General features: G+C 35.0%; 1 protein-coding gene across 2 annotated transcripts in view; it reads left to right on the top strand.

Moving 5' to 3' along the window:
* The window catches only part of BTAF1 (B-TFIID TATA-box binding protein associated factor 1), an 87,332-nt gene that overhangs the window by 10,630 nt on the left and 54,787 nt on the right, over positions 1 to 21,915 (top strand). For both annotated transcript variants that reach the window (XM_036828506.1, XM_036828507.1), the window contains exons 2-11: positions 1,870 to 1,993; positions 5,336 to 5,450; positions 7,190 to 7,336; positions 13,526 to 13,689; positions 16,429 to 16,565; positions 18,847 to 18,976; positions 19,253 to 19,321; positions 20,423 to 20,512; positions 21,211 to 21,306; positions 21,402 to 21,578. In XM_036828506.1, the coding sequence (XP_036684401.1) occupies positions 1,870 to 1,993; positions 5,336 to 5,450; positions 7,190 to 7,336; positions 13,526 to 13,689; positions 16,429 to 16,565; positions 18,847 to 18,976; positions 19,253 to 19,321; positions 20,423 to 20,512; positions 21,211 to 21,306; positions 21,402 to 21,578 (1,249 nt within the window). The remainder of the gene's footprint in view (positions 1 to 1,869; positions 1,994 to 5,335; positions 5,451 to 7,189; positions 7,337 to 13,525; positions 13,690 to 16,428; positions 16,566 to 18,846; positions 18,977 to 19,252; positions 19,322 to 20,422; positions 20,513 to 21,210; positions 21,307 to 21,401; positions 21,579 to 21,915) is intronic.

Genomic DNA, 21,915 nt, shown 5'->3' with positions numbered 1-21,915 from the left:
TCTTAGTGTTTTGTTCTGAAGCAGTTGAAAAGTTTTCATAGTACCCTTAGCCTTCTTGACTGAAAAAGATCTATTTTAGTTATATATATATATTTTTTACCAGTTACAGTGATTTTGTGCTTATTTAGTGACTGGCTAGTTTTATAAATACTACCCCTTCGAAAAGAAAAAGTAAGAAGAGAAGGAAAAACCCTGCTTATTTCCTTTGCTCCCTTATAGCTTTATATTTTCTCGTAAAAGGTTTTTAGAACTTTGCTTTCTAATTTTTTAGCTCTTTGTGAAAGAAAAATAATCCCAGAAGTAAAATATGAGCCTCTTTGCAGTCTATTAATACTTAATGCTCATGCTTAACTCTGGAACCTTGCTTGCTTTCTTTTCCTCATTAGATGACATTTAAAGGTGTATTCTCTAAATCTCCCCTCATATAGGATTGGGCACAATTAATATAACCTTGCCCCTTTTCACCCTTCATCTTGTTTAAAGTACCCGTTTATTCTGGATAGGAAGCCGCCTTCCTTTCATTACCTGTGGCATCCATTTGCCTCATTGAGCCTGATGAGTACTGTGGTGGAAGGGCTAGACCTTCTACCATGTGGACAGCTGGTGGTAGTTACTGGTTTCTTTGCCTTTTTAAAATCTTAGGATTTTCCTGTATCTCAGAAACTAAGGGATACAGTTTTCCCTTTCTCCCCACTTATTCCAGGTATAAGGCATTGTGATTTTATTCCAAACCGTTTGTTGGATAAGTGGCAGAACTGGGATTTGAATCGTGAGGCTGTGGCTCTGGAATTTGTCCCATTATGCTATTTACCTTTACAAACTCTTTCCTCAGAGATCTTATTGCTGTATCTGTCACTTCTATACAAATGACTCATATATCTATATACCTTTCGTCTCGACTTTCTCCTGAACGTCAGATCTCTATTTCAGCTATCCTTTTTGGTCTCCCCCAGCTTTCCTGTCCCTGCCACTAATAAACTTGTCATCTTTTCTCAATAACATTTCTTCCACTAGTTATTCCCATATCTTTTAATGATAGCTTCATTTCTAAAATTCAGAGTCTCAGAATCCTTTCATTTCCCTGACATTTCACGGAATTACTATACCGTGGTGTTTTACTTCTGCAGCATTTTCCCCAGCTTCTTTCTAGTCTTAGATAGCAGTTCAGGTCTGAAAGTTCTCTAAAAGTTTTCTTCCATTTTACTTCATGCTTCACACTGCTGCCAGACTAATCTCTCTAAAGCATAGCTCCAGTCCCATCACTTTCTTGACCCAAGACTTTCATGGCTGAGCTATAATTCAAGGGTCTGCACAATATTAGCTGTATCTTCCACTGTTCTCTTAAGTGTACCCTGAATTACAACCAGGCTGTTTTACTCACTTCCCTAAATACAGTCTCCTTTTTCTTATTGCTGTTCTCTTCTTATTCCCTCTTCCAGATGTTTCTCCCCCTTTTCCTTTTTACCACCTCATCTCCACCAGTATTGAAATTTTTTTCTACCATTAAGGTCCAGCTCATACACCATTTCTTTTAGAACGCCTTCTCAGTAGTATACAGTTGGGGATGTAGTGTTTGTTGCCTCCATTCCCACTCCTCAAAGCACTTTGTATGTCTTTTCTGACATGTGTCTTATTGTATGTGTCCATGCATGTACAGTACCTGTATTGAACCCTATATTCTAATTGTGTATTTGCCTTACCCATTCACTCCACCTCCATAGCATGTTCCTTATGAGTAGAGGTTAGATTATCTCCTGTGACCCTACCATAAATCTTTCTTCATAGGTGCTTAATATGTACATTTACTGACTCAGACGTATACATATGAAGAAACATTTCAGAATAAGCATTATATTTTTGTTATTTTAGGCTTGACCGTCTTTTTATCTTACTGGATACTGGCACTACTCCAGTTACAAGAAAAGCTGCTGCACAGCAACTTGGAGAAGTGGTGAAGCTTCATCCCCACGAGCTAAATAATCTCTTATCTAAAGTAAGAACTCTTTTTTTTTTTTTTTCTTTTAGTATAAAACAATTGTAGAAATTTATCCATGGGCAGGAACATAAAAGTAGAGAAAGAAATTGTCTTATTAGTGACACTTTGTGGTCTTCAAATTCCATTAAGTATCTCAGTATTTCTCCAAATATTTTAAAATGTTTGCCATTTTTGTTTGTCACAAGGTTTAAAATATTTTGTTTTTTGCGTCAAGTTTGTTTAAGGGATTTGACAATATAGAACCTTTGGCCTGTGGCACAAATTTGAATCTGATCCAATTTGGTAACAAAGTAAGTTGTTAATCTAGTTTTTTAGTGGTCTAACTTGTTCTTAGCAGCTAATAATTATACTAGTTGGCGATCTTCAAATGGATGAGTACTCATGGGTAATGGTGGAAATATATGAGAAGCTAGTTGTTACATTCTTAGCTATTAGCTCTTTGAAAGTGGAGGCTTTCTGCTTTGGTGGATAAGTATTTTCATAATCCTAGCCCATGTTCTTTCCCTAAGAAATGCTTTATTTTTACTGAACTCTGTGGGCTTGTAGAAGTGTGACTGTATGATAGTAAGCAGCAAATTCCATGTATTTTATTCTCTGGCATGCAAAGTAAAAACAGGAGTGCTTTGTGTCTGTGTTTAGGGGGGTGGGAGCAGTGGATAGAGGATAAGGTGGGAAGCAGTATGATAGCCCAGATATTGGAAGACTCAGTATATCCCTGTTCCCACCAGTGTTATCTCATCCTTTCATTCTGATTTGTCCCTCCCTGCTTCCTATGAGTAGGCGTTCTAAGCCCTTTGTCATCATACACAAACCTGCACTCTATTGTTCCTATCATAGGGGCTAACAGCGACTCTCATTCCAACGCACTCCCCACTTAGATACTATCAGAACTTTCTAACCAAGATGTCGATGAAGAGATAGTGATTTGACATCTACAGGCTCCATATTCTCAGAATGGAGAAGGGTGCGTATTAGGCAATACCATACTCATGTGAAAGGTGTGGGGATAGAGAGGTATACCCATTTCTTCTCATCCCAAGGGAAGAGATGGAGGACTGAATGAGCTGAAACTGGAAACAATGAACAAGACTAACTTGTGCTGAACTGAGAAAAGGTTTCCAGACTTCTAAGTGAGTTCTGGTCTTCTTATCTCAGACCCCATCATATGGCTGCCATCAAGTAATTCCAAAAGAGGCAGTTTGTTTTTAGCACCTTCTCACCTCCTATGCCCTCTCTGCCCTCGTGTTTTCCTATTGCCTTTGGTTTTATTTTTTAAAAAACAGCTGTATTGAAATATAATTTACATACCATACAATTCACCCAGATAAAATGTACAATTCAATGATTTTTAGCATATTCACAAATATGTGCAACCATCACCACAATCTAATTTTAAAACATTTCTATCACCCCCAAAAGAAACTTCATGCCTATTACCAGTCACTCTCCGTCACTCCCCCTCCCGTAGCCAGTCCTAGGCAACCCCTAACCTACTCTCTGTCTATAGATTTGCTTATTTTGAACATTTTATATAAATGTGTGACCTTTTGTGATTGGTTTTTTCACTTAAAGTATTATTTTTAGGGTTCATTCATATTGTAGCATGTTTTGTTTTTCATTCCTTTTTATTGCCAAATATTGTTCCATTGTATGGATATGGATAATGCTGTATGGATATAGCACATTTTATTTATCTCTTCATCAGTTGATGGACATTTCGGTTGTTTCCACTTTTTGGCCTGTTATGAATAAAGCTGCTATGAAAATTTTTGTGCAAGTTTTTGTGTGGATGTATGTTTTCATACATGGGTGTATACCAGAGAGCAGAATTGCTGGATCATATGGTAACTGTGTTTAACTTTATGAGGAACTGCCAGACTGCTTTCCAAACTGGCTCCACCATATTACATTCCCAACAGCATGTATGAGAGGTCGGATTTCTCCACATACTTGCCAACACTTACTATTAACTGACTTTGTTTATATCCGTACCAGTGAGTATGAAGTGATATTGTAGTTTTGATTTGCGTTTTCCTGATGACTAATGACGTTGAACATCTTTTCATTTGTTTATTGACCATTTCTATATCTTCTTTGGAGACCTGTCTGTTCAGATCCTTTGCCCATTTTTAAGTGGGATATTTGTTCTTTTATTAATGAGGTGTAGGAGTTCTTTATATATTTTAGATACAAGCCCCTTATCAGGTATGGGGTTTGCAAATATGTTCTTCTAGTCTGTGGGTTGTCTTTTCACTTTCTTGATGGTATCCTTTGAAGCACAAAAGTTATTAATTTCAATGAAGCCGAATTTATCTTTTTTTTTCTTTTTTTAAATACATCACTTGTGTGCTCTTGAGATCATATCTAAGAAACCTTTGCCTAACCCAAGTTTACAAAAGTTTATCCCCATGTTTTCTTCTAACAGTTTTATAGTTTTAGCTCTTATTTTTAGGCTTCTGGTCTATTTTGAGTTAGTTTTTGTGTCTGGTGTGAGGTAGGGATTTTAAGTCATTATTTTGTTGCTCTAGTACCATTTGCTGAAAAAAACCTTTTTTCCCATTGAATTGTCTTGGCACTGTTGTTGAAATCTGTTGACGATAGACACATAATATTATTTTTGGACTCTAAATTCTATTCCATTGATCTGTGTATCTGCCCTCTGCCAGTACAACGCTGTCTTGATTATTGTTGCTTTGTAGTAAGTTTTGAAACCAAGAACTGTGAGGCTGTCAACTTTATTATTCTTTTTCAAGATTCTTTCGGTGATTATGGGTCCCTTACATTTCCATATAAATTTTAGGATTAACTTGTCAATTTCTGCAAAAAATCCAGCTGGGATTTTGATAGGAATTGTGTTGAGTCTGTATTCAATTTAGGGGGTATTGCTATCTTAACGATATTAAGTCTTCCAATCCATGAACATGAGGTGTTTATTTAGGTCTTATTTAATTTCTTTCAGTAGTATTTTGAATTTTTTGTAGTCTTCAATGTACAAGTCTTGTACATTTTTTGTTAAATTTATTAAGTATTTTATACTTTTTGATACTATTATAAATGAGATTATTTTCTTAATTTCATTTTCAGATTGTTGAAAGTGTACAGAAATACAGTTGATTTTTGTATATTGATGTTACATCTTGCTCTCTTGCTGAACTCATCTTTTCTACTAGTTTTATAACTCTTGTATTAAGTAATGGGACTTAATGAATAATATGCACTTTGCTTTTTAGAATGTTAAAAACTATGTTATTTTTAAAATGCACTTAAGCATTCTGTTTTGGCCACTTTGAACAAACAAAATTTTTTGTTATATAACTATTTAATTTTTAATTTTTTAAGGTGTTGATATATTTAAGGAGTACAAATTGGGATACTCGGATTGCAGCAGGACAAGCTGTTGAAGCTATAGTGAAAAATGTACCTGAATGGAATCCAATGCCAAGAACCAAACAAGGTGCTTTTAAGTGGAAAAGTAGTTTGCAGTAAAAACTACACATATTATATTTTAGCAATTTCACTTTTAAAGACTTAATTTTCATGCTTTTAGGTGCAGTCTTGTCAGGAAATAATATTGAATAAGGTGATTTTTTCACCATGTTTTAAAAAGCATACTAGACAAAATGTTTTCTCATATATATTTTATTTATTTTTCTTTATTTTTTAAATTAATTTTTATTGGAGTATAGTTGCATTATCTCACATATATTTTAAATTACTCTACAGTATGCTTGATTTAGAGATTATTACTTCCCTCAAGGATTTATGTTCTAAAAAAAGAAATCAATACAGTGTAAATATTTGTAACAGTCTATTTATTCTTGTTGCTGGGAAAATAGTGTAATTGTTTACTAAATTTAAGCACAGTTATGTGTGGATATTTGGAGGGGTCAGTCTTTAGTTTTTTTTATGTGTCTTTTAGATGTCTTTTAGTGGAAATTACTTGTTTTCTGACTGCCTATTATATATGACATTTAAAAATGAATGTATGCTTTTACAAATTGATAAAGGTATACATTTTAATTAAGTGAGAATTTAATATGGTGCTAATGCATTTCATTTTCAAGTCACTTTGATAACATGACTTTTATCATATGTCTTAGCTCGTCCAAAATTTTTGCTTTAATTTGCCTCACCTATTATTTTGAGGGATTGTGTTAATTTGCCTTCTCTCATCAAAAGAAATATATAACCAGAAGAAGTTATAACTTGTTTTAGAAAAGAGCCTTTTCCATTCCAGCCTATTACTCAAATTCTTTTCAAAACAAATTTAAAAAAAAAATTTTTTTTTGCCCTTGCCACGCGGCTTGTGGGATCTTAGTTCCCTGACCAGGGATTGAACTCACAACTCCTGCAGTGAAAGTGTGGAATCCTAACCACTGGACCACCAGAGAATCCAAAAAAAAACTTTAAAGTAGTTACAGTAGCATTAAAATATATAGTAAGGTTACTTGTTATCATTAGAAAACTTTAAGATATTCATAGCAATTCCCTTTCAGTTTAGCAATTATACTTTAGTTTACAGATGAATTATATGCAAATGCCAGTTAAACAAACTATTAAGTCAGTGAACAATTACAGTACATTTAAAAATTTACAATGGCATAACCTTTTTGGGAGGAATACAGAACATTTTGTAGATAGTTTTAGACCCCAGATGGATATTTAATTTTAGCGATTTGCCAGGAGATTGTAATTTGCTTTATATTATGAGAAATGAGTCCTATTGATTGAGTACTTCACTTCCTTTATGTCCTAGATATTCCTCAGGTATAGGGAACGATGATGCTCACTAGTTTTATTTATGAATGTATTCTATGAATATGTTTATCTTCCAATTTATCACTATGATAAACTACCTTGGTATTTTTTAACTGTTTAACAGCACGATTTTTAACATACATATTTCAACATGGGGATGCATTTCTTCATATAACATTGTGCTTTCATAGTCAAAAAGTTATACACACACCCACTGACATTCTGGTACTTTGTAGTAAGGGAGCCACCTACTAAATAATTTTTTCATAAATAAGAGTTGATCATAAGTAAATTCACAGTAGCTTTTCTACTTCTTCCACATTTTACTTCTCTTAAAATATTACCCTCCCCCCTGCCCTTCCGAAGTGATGCTATTTTCTTTCATTCTATACTTTGGCTATATAATCAAATTAAATGTTTTTAAACCTCATCTAGAAACTACTTCAGAAGGTGCTATGGAAGATTCATCTACTACAGATCGATTGAATTTTGACAGATTTGATATATGTAGATTGTTACAACATGGGGCATCACTTTTGGGATCTGCTGGTGCAGAATTTGAAGTACAAGATGAAAAATCAGGTATGTAGTAGTAGTCCTACAGAAAAAAGTCTGAAATGCGTGCGTTCAGACCAATTTGTTCCTTGGTGTGCTATGTTATCAGTCATGCAAAATCTAATAGATGTCATGAAATGCAAATTCACTGAAGTTTTCAGTTTGAGGTGTGGGGCATGCAGGTGGGGAAGGTAACCAGAAGCACTTTGTCTAAAGCTACCATAGGAATATTTTTCTTCCCTTAGTTGAATATGTACTATATATATATATATATGCACCATTAATAGATACATATTAATATTTCAGTATTTCAATATAGAAATTGTAAAGTGGTACCCAAGAGCTTCAGTTGAATAGATTTTAAAAGCCAGGATTAGTACAGATTGTGGTAATGTTTTCACAATTATGGAAATTTAAGAGGCTATGATAGTTTCCTTTTTATCATATGTTTTAAACATTTAAATAATTGGATCTACTTATGCTGATGACCAAAGCAAAAACTAAAAATGAAAAATAAATCTTAGATAGGTAATTGTCCCATTATCTTTAAACTTACAGAATCCATCTGGATATAAATAAATGTTTTGGCCATTCAAGATTGATGCCTTGAGTGGAAAAAACCTTGATGTTTTTAATGGATTTCTGTAAGTAAATAAGTTGCTTTTTTGACTAAAACCAAAACAGAACAGTGTTTTGTTTTGTTGCTAATTTATCATTAGTCAAAGCATATCTGTCTAAGTTAATGAAATGATCTTCAATTTGTTCATTTAAAAAAAAGTCAAATACCCATTTCCTCTTTCCTAATATACTTTGTATTGAAAGATCTAGTGTAATTATTTATGGAGAGAATTAAGAGGAGAATTTGCTTAAGTTCCAGAAAAGCATAGTTTTTTTTTTTTAATAAGGGAGGTAGAAGTCTTCAAAAACTTTCCAATTTGAAAAAAAGTTATCTCTAAGTTTACTAATTAGTAAGTTTACTAATCTTACTAGTGTACCCATGGACATCATGAGAGATCATTGGCCCTTATCTAAGGATAAAAGTCAGTGTCACTTTTGTCACTTAAAAAAAAAAATGTGTTTGGGTCATATCTTAAAGATTCTGATTTAATAGATCTGTGGAGAGTTTTTGGGAAATTGTATATTAAAAGAAAAAGCTCCACAGGTGACTGATAATGTAAGCAGGATTGGGAACCCCGATTTTCTTGGAACTTAGTTTTTAATGCTGATAAGTCATAGTATGCTGAAGAGTGCTCATTAAAACCCTCTAATTAGGTTTTCTTTAAATATCTGCTCATCTGTGTTGGTCTCTACATATTTATAAATGACACATATATGATTTGCATAGGTGCCAGTCTGAGTTTCCTTTGCAGTTGGTTATTTTCCCCAGTAGAACTTTCCCTGGAATGAGAGGACCAATTTTAGGCTCTTTGTAAGTGTACTGAACTTATGATCCAGCAGCCTTCATTTTGGATGCCTAGTGTTTTTCCCTCTGGGTAGAGTAGCCTTAAATTTTTTTTTTTTTAATGTAGCTTTAGAGAGATATAATTCACATACGATAGAAATCCCCACTTTAAAAGTGTCCAATTCAGTGGGTTTTAGTATATTCACAATTGTGTGTAGTTAATTTTAGAACATTGTCTCAAGAAGAAACCCTGTATCCTTTAGCAACCACCTTCCTATCCCCCTACATCCTTCCCTTCTCTTCCCAGCCCTAAGGACCATTAATTTACTTCCTGTAGCTATAGATTTGCCTACTATGGACATTTCATATAAATTGAATCATATAATATGCAGTCTTTTGAGACTGGCTTCTTTTTACTTAGCAGAATATTTCCAAGGTTTATCCATATTGTAGTATATATATTAGTACTGTTTTCATTTTTTTTCCTAAGTAGTAGTTACTACTGTTACAGGGTGTATCAGTTTTTAAATTGTGATAGAATATAGATAACATAAAATTTACCATCTTAATCATTTTTAACTGTACAGTTCAGTAGTATTAAGTACATTCATACTGTTGTACAGCCAGTCTCCAGAACTCTTTTCATCTTGCAAAACCGAAACTTTATACCCATTAAACAGCAATTCCATTCCTTTTTCCCCTCACTCCCTGGCAACCACTGTTTTACTTTCTGTCTCTGAATTTGACTACTCGAGGTACTTCATATAAATGGAATCATAAAATATTTGTCCTTTTGTGACCGACTTATTTCACTTAACATAATCTTTCATGTTCATCTATGTTGTTGTATGTGTCAGAATTTCCTTCTGTTTTAAGGCTGAATAATATTCCAGTGTATGTTTATACCACATTTTGTTTATCCATGCATCCGTCAGTGGACACTTGGGTTGCTTCTACCTTTTGCTTATTGTGAATAATGCTACTATGTACGTGGGTGTACAAATATCTGTTTGAATTCCTGCTTCCAGTTCTTTTGGATTTATGCCAAGAATTGGAATTATAGGATCATATGGTAATTCTGTTTATGATTTTTTTTTTTTAGAACTGCCATACTGGCAGTTCCATAGTGGCTGTTCCATTTTACATTCCCATCAACAATCTATGAGGTTTCCATCTTCTCCACATAACCTTGTCAACGCTTGTTATTTTCTGGCTTTTTTGGTAGTAGCCATATTGGTAGGTGTGAAGTTATTTTATTTTCTGGCTGAATAACATTCCATTGTATGAATATCACATTTTGTTTATTCATTCATAGGCTGAGGACATTTGGGTTGTTTCCACTTTTTTGGCTATTATGAATAATGCTGCCAATAAATGTTCATGTACAGATTTTTGTGTGGGTGTATGTTTTCATTTCTCCTATGTAGATACATAAGAGTGGACTTGCTGGGTCATATGGTAACTATGTTTTACTATTCGAGGACTGCCAGACTGTTCTCCAAACTGGCTTCACCATTTCACATTCCTCTAGCAGGATACAAGGATTCCGATCTCTGCACATCCTTGCCAACGCTTACTTGTTATTAACTGACTTTGACTATATCCATACCAGTGACTGTGAAGTGATATCTCATTGTAGTTTTGATTTGCATTTTTCTGATGACTAATGATGTTGAACATATTTTCATGTGTTTATTGACCGTTTCTGTATCTTCTTTGGAGACCTGTCTATTCAGGTCCTTTGCCCATTTTTAAGTGGGATATTTGTTCTTTTATTAATGAGATATAAGAGGTCTTTATATACTCTTTATACAAACCTCTTATCTGATATGTGATTTACAAATATTTCCTCCCATTCTGTGCATCTTTTCACTTTCCTGATGGTAACCTTTGAAGCATAAACGTTTTTAACTTTGATGAAGTCCAATTTATCTTTTTCTTTTGTTTCTCAAGCTTTTTGATGTCATATGTAAGAAGCTATTGCCAAATCTAAGGTCATTTACCCCTGTGTTTTCTCTAAGAGTTTTATAGCTTTAACTCTTGCTCTTAGGTATTTGATCTGTTTTGAGTTCATTTTTGTATTTGATCTGTTTTGAGTTCATTTTTGTATGTTGTGAGGTTAAGGATCCAACATCATTCTTTACATGTGGCTATCCTGTTGTCTCAACACCATTTGTTGAAAAGATTCTTCTTTCCCCACTGAATTGTCTTTGCACCCTTCATGAAAACCTGTTGGCAGTAGACATATGGTTTTATTTCTGGACTCTCAATTCTATTCAGTTGATGTCTTTCTTTATGCCAGTACCTCATTGTCTTGATCACCATTGCTTTCTGGTAATTTTTAAAATGAAGAAGGAGGATGGGAGGGAGGGAGATGCAAGAGGGAAGAGATATGGGGATATATGTATATGTATAGCTGATTCACTTTGTTATAAAGCAGAAACTAACTAACTAAATAAATAAATAATTTAAAAACTAAAACAATAAAATCAAGAAGTATGAGGCTTCAACTTTGTTGTTCTTTTTCAGGATTATTTTGGATAGTCTCAGTCTCTTGCATTTCTATATGAATTATAGGATCAGTTTGTCAGTGTCTGCAAAAAGCCAGCTGATTTTTTTTTTAATGCTATTTCTTTTTTTTATTATTAATTTATTTTTATTTTTTGGCTGTGTTGGGTCTTCGTTTCTGTACGAGGGCTTTCTCTAGTTGTGGCAAACGGGGGCCACTCTTCATCGCGGTACGCGGGCCTCTCACTATCGCGGCCTCTCTTGTTGCGGAGCACAGGCCCCAGACACGCAGGCTCAGTAGTTGTGGCTCACAGGCCTAGTTACTCCGCGGCATGTGGGATCTTCCCAGACCAGGGCTCGAACCCGTGTCCCCTGCATTAGCAGGCAGATTCTCAACCACTGCGCCACTAGGGAAGCCCCCAGCTGATATTTTGGTAGGAATTGTTTTGAATCAGTATATCAATTTGAGAAGTATTACTGTCTTACTATGAGGTATTATGATCCATGAACATGGAATGTTTTTCCATTAGTTTAGATCTTTAATTTCTTTCACCAGTATTTTGTAGTTTTCAGAATATAAGTTTTAAGTTTTACTTTTGATTTTATTGTTAGTAGAATTGTTTTCTTAATTTTATATTCAAGTTGTTTGTTTCTTTAAATCTTTTTTTCCCCTCCCTGTTCTTTAGATGAGGGAACTTTGTATAGCTTTATCTTTGAATTCACTTATAAAACTATTATAATTTACCCTTTTCAAGTGTATGATTCTATTTTTTTTAATAGTTTGTTTCTCTAATGAGGTATTCTATCTTTTCATCATTGTGACAATATCTTCCTTTACATTTATCATTGTTATATTAGCTGCTTAAAAAATCTTGTCTTCTAATTCCAACATCTGGGTCATCTCAGTGTTGAGCTCCATTAATTGTCTTCCTTTTGGGAATGCGTTACATTTTCTTGGTTCTTTGTATGTCAGTTAATTTTGGATTGTATTCCTCACATTATAAATGTTTATACCGCAGGTTGGATTCTGTTATATTCTTCCAAAGAGTGTTTTGATTTGTTTGGTTTAGTTGGTTGTTTTTGCTTACTTGTTTTAATAAGCATTTAATTTGGTGAAACTCAAATTGCAAACTCAGTCTCCTTTGTACTGGGCAACAACTCAAATCCCAATTCAATTTTTAGCTTTAGTTGGACTGTTTGGAGTCTGCCCTGTGCATGCATAGTTCAGAGGTCAGCCAGAGATTCGGCTGAGTTCACAGAATTTGGGCTTTCTCTCCTTTCTGGGTTTTTTCTCTCTACTTTCCAGTGGCTATAGTGATCCCTGACTCTCCTCTAATTCTGCAAGCCAGACAGACTGGGTTTTTACATAACTTTTAAATGTAGGGCCTGGCTGCCCTACATACCACGGACTGGGTCTACCTCCAGGCTAAAAACTGGGTCTACCTTCAGGCTAAAAACTGGGTCTACCTTCAGGCTAAAAACGTTCAAAAATGGGAAACTCACCTAATGCCATGTCCTTCTTCCAGGTATTGATGACTCCTCCAAGTATATGCCTACTTTTGATTTCTTTCCAGTGCCTCAGGTGGTTGTTTATTATATTTTAGCTAGAATTTGTTATCTGTGGAGGGGTAGTCCAATAAGAACTTAATCAGCTATTATTGGAAGTTAATCATTATAGAACCATCTCTTGCAGCTTAGCTAGTTTAAGCCCAAATTTTTATTTTTAAAATAATACCTTTTGATCTATTTTCCACTGAAATATTGAGGGATTTTTCTTGGGACATTCAGAATCTACTTTTATGCCTTTGTCTTTGTTATTTGGGCTATCAGGACTGTGTCATCTCAGAATACATAAAGGCCACACTTGGAATAAGCATGTATTTGTTGAGATCTTTTTCTGTAAAATAAAATCTAGATTTTTCTTTTTTAAAGCCTGGTTAGAGCTCTCAGAGAATATACGAGATTAGCTATAAAATAATAAGATTGGTTTATTTTCATAGGAATAGATCTCATTTTATATATACTTGATAATTTACAGTAGGGCAATGGGGTAATCTCAGTGAATTTTTGTTAGCTAGAGTGTTTTGTTAGCTAGAACACTGTTTTCCAAGATCCAGTAAAATATTTACTCTATTAGGTAATAAAGTTTATGACATCTTCAGAGATTGTGAGTGTGGTTCGTTTTATTATCAAGAGAAGTATTCTAATGGTTAAATTTTTTTTAAAATTTTAATCGAGTCTGATCTTCACGTATTAGAAAACTGCTTAACTGATTTGAAGAAAATGTATTTCTTCTTTGTTTAAAGGTGAAGTGGATCCTAAAGAGAGGATAGCACGCCAACGAAAACTATTACAGAAGAAACTTGGCCTTAATATGGGAGAAGCTATTGGAATGAGCACTGAAGAACTCTTTAATGATGAAGATTTGGATTATACCCCAACTTCAGCAGCCCTTGTAAACAAACAACCTGTAGGTAAAACCTCTGGTTGGTTGATTGCAAGTAATAATAACAGGGGGTTTGTTTTATTTTGCTATGCAATTGGAATTTTAAAAAATGCATTTTTAAATTCTGCTCATTGTTGCTTAGTGTCACCATAATTTAGTGTCTTCATAAATTGGATTTCTAGTGATAGATTCTAAGGAGACAGAAGTTGCCACCTACCTCATAGACATTGGACTATTAGATAAAAGGTATGGTGCATCTTTTAGGAGACACTGGTATTGAAAAATCCTAGTTGCATCAATTGCTCTTTCTTTGTTCTTCAATGAAGAAAAATATTTCAGAGGGTGGGAGATAGTAAGGGCTATCATAGTCAGATATGATGATACTAGAAATCTTTACAACTATGATTCTTTTATTTGAGAAAGTAACAAACATGGTGAAAACTTTCAAACAATGCAAAAGGGCACACTAGGAAGCAACCCTTTTTAAGTTATTTGTGCATTTTTCCTGAAATTTTCTCTGTATACGTAAGTTCTTTTAAGCCATGTCCACCTTTTCTCACTTTTATGGCTTCATATATCAGTATATACAGATTGAGCACATTCTTTTTTGACAGCTTCATGCTGTTTATATGGCTGTACCATAATTTTGCTCTGTATTTTTCCTGTTCCTCTATTTTTCCAATTCCCAATGGATGCCTGTATGCTTCCTTTTTTTATACCAGACTCTCTTTAAGCTCCAGTAAAAGCTGTGGCTCTCTCCTCAGAAAAATTCACATACATGTGAGATACTACCTTTCAGGGTGTTTAGTGTTCTTTCCTCCTGCCCCTGCAATATCCTTTTAGGGATCTGTGGGTCCCATTAAGAATTCCTGCTTTACATGAAACCCGTATCTTCTCATTCCCTTGGCCTTTCCCTTTGCTTAAGAGGAGAAGGGTTCTATTTGCCTTTATACCAGTTGCCCTCTAAACCATTAGAATTTGTAAACTAAATTTTTTGGCATTGAGGGGTATGTGATGATGATGGAACTTTTGCAGACAAGGGGGAAAAAAAGGCAGATTCTGGAGGGAAAAAGGAGAAGAGTACAGAGGCAGAAAATATAATAACAACCAGGAAGGAATAGAAAGAAATGGGGTACAAAGGGACGCATAAGATGTAAATAAATAATGAAGACAGGACTTCTCTGGTGGCGCAATGGTTAGGAATCCGCCTGCCCATGCAGGGGACACGGGTTCAAGCTCTGGTCTGGGAAGATCCTACATGCCACGGAGCAGCTAAGCCCGTGTGCCACAACTACTGAGCCTGCGCTCTAGAGCCCGTGAGCCACAACTACTGAGCCCATGTGCCACAGCTACTGAAGCCCATGCACCTAGAGCCCGTGCTCTGCAACAAGAGAAGCCACTGCAATGAGAAGAAGCCCGCGCACTGCAACGAAGAGTAGCCCCCACTTACCACAGCTAGAGAAAGCCTGCATGCAGAAACAAAGACCCAACGCAGCCAAAAATAAATGAATAAATAAATAAACAAATAAAATTTTAAAAAGTAAGGAAGACAATAGAATAGAATAAAGGAAAACAAAAATGCAGTAATGTGATCACAGTGTGGTATTTCGACATGGTGTAGGGAAATGAATGGGTAGGTGTATTAGAGAAAATGGGCTATAGACAGAATAGTTGGATATGGGATGGCAGCAGCAAATTTGAGGTTTGCAGGATCCAAGTTTGGTTGCTTTAGATGTCGCGGACCTTTGGGAAGAGTTACTGAGGTTAGTTGTTGCCATAGGGTCATCACTGCTCCATTGCCTTGTGTATGTGCCAGTGGTCGCTGGACCAAGTCTGTAGCAGGGCACCCACACCAGTGAGCCTAATTGGTTGTAGAAGTGTAAATTTCAATTGAATCTTAATCAGTTAAGGGCAGAAAGGATTTTTAGGCCTGCGCTCAAAGCATTTTTGTTCACATCCTTAATAATGTCTCCCATGAATGCAAAAGAGAGCAAAAACAGTATGTAGTGAGTGATTAAGAGGGAAAAAACATATAGGCTAAGTTAACTATAGGACACTGGCCCAGTTACTATAACTATATGGCTATAGTTATTTTTATTTTTTTCAGTAGGAGATGATTATCATTGTTTAAAAATTGACATTCTTTATTCTTATAACTTTTGGATGGTAGTATGGTTTTTTTTTGTTTTTTTTGTTTTTGCCTGCGTTGGGTCTTCGTTGCTGTGTGCGGGCTTTCTCTAGCTGTGGCGAGCGGGGGCTACTCTTCTTTGCGGTGCGTGGGCTTCTCATTGCGGTGCTTCTCTTGTTGCGGAGCTCTATGGGCTCTATGCACGTGGGCTTCAGTAGTTTTGTCTCACGTGCTTAGTTGCCCCGCGGGCATGTGGGATCTTCCCGGACCAGGGATCAAACCCGTGTCCCCTGCATTGGCAGGCGGATTCTTAACCACTATGCCACCAGGGAAGTCCTAGATGGTTATTTTGAAGTCTCACCTCTTCAAAGCCCTCACTGGGGTCAGGATCATACATTTTTGCCTTATCTGTGACAAATGAGCATTTCCTGGCAATTGAAAGAATAGGGGAGAAGGAAGAAGAGAGTGAAATTATGGTACAGCCATACAACAGAACAGAATGAAGCTGTCAAAGAAGAATGTAATCAATTTGTATATAGTGAAATTTATAGACCTTAGGCCTCTTCTGAGGCTGAGACTATGGGTATATATTCTAACTTCAGAAGTTCAAATTCAGCATTCTTTTATTCTTTTAGACTCTCCAGGCAGCTGAATTGATTGACTCAGAGTTTCGAACAGGAATGAGCAATAGACAAAAGAACAAAGCTAAAAGAATGGCCAAGTTATTTGCAAAACAGAGATCCAGGGATGCAGTGGAAACTAATGAGAAGAGGTAATAATCTTTTTCTGCTTATTTAAAACAGTAATGTTGGTTAGCTTAAATCTGGGTCTGCTTGATTTCTAAAAACATTTTGATGACATTGTCTTTGGCTGTGGAGTACCATTTGGATTGTCTTGCTCAATTGTCAGAGAGTATTTACTATTATTAGGGACTAGGACAACTTTCCCAGAAAAATCCACATATGCACATTTTTTTTTCTTTTTTTTTTTACATTTTTTTTCTTAATAATTATGAGCCCTGAATGAGGATTGAAGATCTTCCAAGGGGAGTGCATTCCAGGTAGCAGGAGCAAGTGTAAATGCCTTAATCATGGAATATTCAAGAAACAGAAAGAAAGGCTGTATGACTGGTAAGAGTAGTAGAGAATGAAGTCAGAGAAATGGCCTGAGGACTACAAGTTAAGAATACTACATTTATAAACTGGGTATTATATCACCTGTTCCCTTGGCTGGGGGCTAAGCCAAATAGTGGGTAATAATCCAGGCTTGTTTACCTAATCCTGTTGTAGGAAAGAACTCTGTGGATAAAATCACTGTCCTCACTTTCTTAATGAGTTCATAAGAATGATATCTGCATGGCTTGGAGCAGCATTTCTCAAGGAGTGGTTCAAAACAACTCCCTTCATAAACACTTTGAGAATCTTGTTAAAATGTAGTTTCTTGGGCCCCACTTAACTCTTAAATCAGAATCTTTAGTGGTGTCCAAGAAATGTTTGAGGAAATGGTGCATTCATAAACACATGAGAGCCTATGAAAATAAGGTTTTGTTGCAGATAACAGAACTTTTTGTTGTTCTTTCCATTCATATAAAGCTAAAAAGTTAAGTGTTTACAGCATTTATTTAAAAGCTAGGCATATGGTGGGGTAAACTATAAACATCTACTTGGTATAAATTTTTACTTGGAGTTGTTTTTTTAAGTATAAAATCTTTATTGATCTTGTTTAACTACAGGTTTTTTTTTTAAGTTAACAGCTCATTAGGATTGTGTAGTAACCTAGTAAGTGTTTTTACTGACTTCTGTTCATTTAAGACTTTTACCCAAATATCTGAATATTGGAAATAATAGACCTTATTTTTCAGAGCCCATGACTCATTCATTACAGATATTTATTAAATACTTTTTATGTGCCAGATACTGTTCTAGGCCCTCATGATACGGTAGTGAATAAAATAGGTAAGAACTCCTGTCTTCGTGGAGCTTACATTCTAGAGGGAAAGATAGATGAGGAATAAGATAAATAATTCTATTAATGGTAAGGGTTAAGAAGGAAAAAAGAGGTAAAGCAAGGAACGAACAAGTGAAATGTTTTGTGGGGAGGGAGTTTTAAAGTTTAGATAGGATGGTCAGGGAGAGATTCACGGAGGTTACTTTTCAGTAAAGATATGAAAGAAGTGAGGATGCTAGCCAGCCCTGTGAATATCTTAAGAAGACATTCCAAATAGAGGGAATAGCAAGGACAAAAGCCTGGGAGTAGAAACATGCTTAACAAGTTCAAAGACAGTAAAATGACCAACCAGTGTGACTAGATTGAATTAGAAAGTATTAGGAGAATAATAATAGTCTCCGATTTCTTTCATCACCTTACAGAAAAAATGGTTGGCCAAGATTACACTATTAAGGTGGAAGGTGGGGCTGGGTGGATATCTATAGAAAATAATGCTGTATATATCTTAACAATGCTAATTCTTTCTTTCTGTTAATAATTCAATAAAGCAGTTACTTGTCTTCTCCTTTGTAATATTTTGTTATTAGTCTAGCCTCTGTTTTTGTTCTTTTAGTCATAAAATTTTCCTCAAATTTTCTGCACACATTTTTCATCTTCCAATAGTCTTATCTCTATATTTTTCAAGAACTAGTAAGATTATAGTGTGTTGCTCAGTATATTAGTTTTTTTCAGGGTACAAAAGCCTAAAGAAAAAAAGTTATGCTGGGCCAGATTTAGGTTGTTTAGGCCAAAAGAGTTTAAAATAAAAAGGAGAGGAGCTGGTTGTAGAGAGAAGGGGAAAAAAGAAGACATTGTTAAATTTGAGATCCAGTCTGAAAGTAAGACGTCTTTGACCTGTTTTACATTTATCAGTAAGAGTAGTAGGATAAAGTTTGCTCAAACATTTTTAAGCAGTTAATCTTAGTTATTTGATACATGAAATTGTAAGTAAACCATATAAGCAGAAAATGGCAAAACATTTGTTCAAATGATGGATTCTCTTACATTCATTGTGGTTAACATTATCCTTTATTCACTTTTTTTAAATGGTGACTTTTTTTTTTTAGCAATGATAGCACTGATGGGGAACCAGAAGAAAAGAGACGAAAAATAGCCAATGTTGTTATTAATCAGTCTGCAAATGATTCCAAAGTCCTGATTGATAATATTCCAGACAGTTCTCCCTTAATTGAAGAGGTACTATTGAAATGCCCTAAAGTGTCCTTTGAAATTATTTATAATTTTTTCATACTAATGTGTTAGTAGATGGTATATAATAATCTGTCACTTGAGAGAACTTTTATTATTAAAAATCTAAGTATCTTTACTTCATTAGTAAAAATTGTTAATTATTTAAAAATTTAAAAGCCTGACTATTATTATTAGTCCTACAAATAAATACACCTTATTACTTAAATTATTAGCATAAGATAGATCTTTTAAATTAGTAGTAATTCTGTTTTTCTTATTCAGACAAATGAATGGCCTTTGGAAAGCTTTTGCGAAGAACTTTGCAATGACCTTTTTAATCCCTCCTGGGAGGTAGGATTTCTTCATTACAGTTTCTCTCAGCTCTATTTTCTTGGCTAATGATAGGAACCATGTCAAGCACAATCTGTTTTGTCAGAGTTCCTGTTCTTGCCCTGTATCCTTCTCAGAACTACTGGTCAGGGCTCTTCATATCACTCGCCTGTTAAATAGAAAACTTTAGACTGATTTTCACCTTTCATACCCCTTTTGACATATTTCTTTAGTGAATTGTTCATTTCTTTTCATTCTTTTAGCTATTATGTAAAGAGTTGCATATCTTCCAGACAGTAAAAATTTCATCTGGAAGTGGACAATTATGATTAAGACCAGTAGTTTCCAAGCAGTAGCTTAACCTCAGAAATATTTCTTCAAAGAAAATCTTGAACAGGTCTCATGTAAAAGAGATGAACGTGAAGTTCCTCTGGTTGAAATTGAGGGTTGGTAGTCTCAAACGATTCTGTTTCACTTCATTTGGCCTCTGAGTAATTTTAAAACACTGTTTTGGAATACCCTTCAGCACTCTTTCTTCTCCTTGATGTACTTCTATTTAAAGCTATTCAAGTCTTAACTCAAATGGGGTCTTGAATAAGTGGATGCAGTGTCAGTGGCACGTTTCCTCCCTTCCAGATGACACTGCAGAAGGCTACAGGGCTACAGTAAAGTATTAGTCATGAGACATTTTATTTGAATTGTCTTCCTTTGATGCTTAACACTGGTAGCTTTGGAACTTAGTATTGATGTATTTATTTCTAAAATATTGGTGTTTGGGCTATAAAGAACATTATATGATGCTTTTCTCTCCTTTCCTGTGGATGATGCTGAATGCAAGTAGAGGTTAGAGGAGTGACAGCCAGGTGGGTTAATATCTCAGAAGGAATTTAGAATAGCTGTTTTCTTGCCTTGATTTTTTAAAAAAATTCCACATAATCAAAATTGTGAAATAAATATATGTAAATCTTCTTGGACAATAGAAGAAAAACACATTCTTGTGAAGTACTGCTTAGTTTGTTCCAATTTCTTAAAAATCTAATATCCCTTTTTCATATTGAAGCAAAGGTAAACACTGTTTCTTAAGCATTTAACCTCTGATATTTGCTTCTTGGTTCTTTTTAGGTTCGACATGGTGCAGGCACTGGACTTAGGGAAATCCTTAAAGCTCATGGGAAAAGTGGTGGTAAAATGGGAGACAGCACTTTAGAAGAGGTAAGTGTAAGTGTAGTAAATCAATAATTATCACCAAGTTTCAGTAGGTGGCCTCTTTTTCCAAGACAGGGCAGTAACAGAGCCATGAAGTAGAAATGAGAGGTAAATAATAAGAAACATGGAAAGGTGAACATAAGGAAAAAGATAAAAAGGTTAGGAAGAGGTTTACTTATATTATTTATAGACAGGAAGAATGAGTTCAAGGGAAAGATATGTCTGGAAATATTGAGTGGAAAAATATGTAGAAGCACTAGTATTTGAGCAGGATATAAGGGATTCGAATGTAGAGTAAGATAAATGAAAGGATAGTTTAAAGGTCAGTAAGCAATATGATTGGTGTTAAAATGGAGACACTGGTAATAGGCTAGATAATAGATATGTGATAGATATAATTAATACCAGAGCAGCCTTAAGTGGTTTCTTAATTTCTCTTGGAGTGCAAGTAAAATAATAGAATTCATGAATTTTAAAGATTTTGGTACAGTATATCTAATAATCATCAAAGAGGATGTGGTTAATATTAAAGATAGTAATTGGGACTATTCCATATTTTGGTTATTGTTCCTACAGCTAAAATAATCTGTCCCAGCATTTTGTTTCAGTTTACTATACTGTAATAGTTTAGTTTTAGTTTTTGGACCTAATATGTTTCCCTTAATATGTTTTAATACGTTATTAAAAAGTGATCATTTTAACAGATGATTCAACAGCATCAAGAGTGGTTGGAAGACTTGGCTATTAGACTCCTTTGTGTGTTTGCATTAGACAGATTTGGAGACTTTGTTTCTGATGAAGTAAGTAGCGCCTAAGGGAGGCTTTACCCAATCAAATTTCAGATTCTTACAAAATAAGTTTTTTTGCAAATGTGAGTTATCTTTTTTATTTGTAGGTTGTGGCACCAGTTCGTGAAACTTGTGCTCAGACATTAGGTGTGGTGTTAAAACACATGAATGAAACAGGAGTTCATAAGACTGTGGACGTGCTGCTTAAATTACTTACACAAGAACAATGGGAAGTTAGACATGGTGGTCTGCTAGGAATAAAATATGCGTTGGCAGTTCGTCAGGTAAACACTTCAGTTTTTGAAGCATGTATGGGAGAGTTTTTTCCCCCTCTTAGTTTATTTTCATTAATTAAATGAATTGGCCCTAGATTCTTAGTGTTACAGGTAAGCCAGTCCTTCAAGATTTGCCTTCTTGAGGTAGTATCATAGAGATAGGTGATGCTAATAAGAATTCAAGTACAAATTAAAAGATAGCCTTAGAAACCTGTTTCTATTTCATAGCAAGACCAGTTCTCAGCGAGATTCCTAGTGTATGATCACAGGAGTAGCCTCTGGGAGCTGCCTTTATTGGGGTGATTGAAAAGAGGGTAGTTTGGAGTAATGAGAAGCAGGAAGAGAT

This window comes from Balaenoptera musculus, chromosome 16 (genome assembly GCF_009873245.2).
Source record: "Balaenoptera musculus isolate JJ_BM4_2016_0621 chromosome 16, mBalMus1.pri.v3, whole genome shotgun sequence".
Classification (NCBI taxonomy): Eukaryota; Metazoa; Chordata; class Mammalia; order Artiodactyla; family Balaenopteridae; genus Balaenoptera; species Balaenoptera musculus.
Note: the sequence above shows the minus strand (reverse complement) of the source record. Positions and strands in the feature narration are given on the sequence as shown.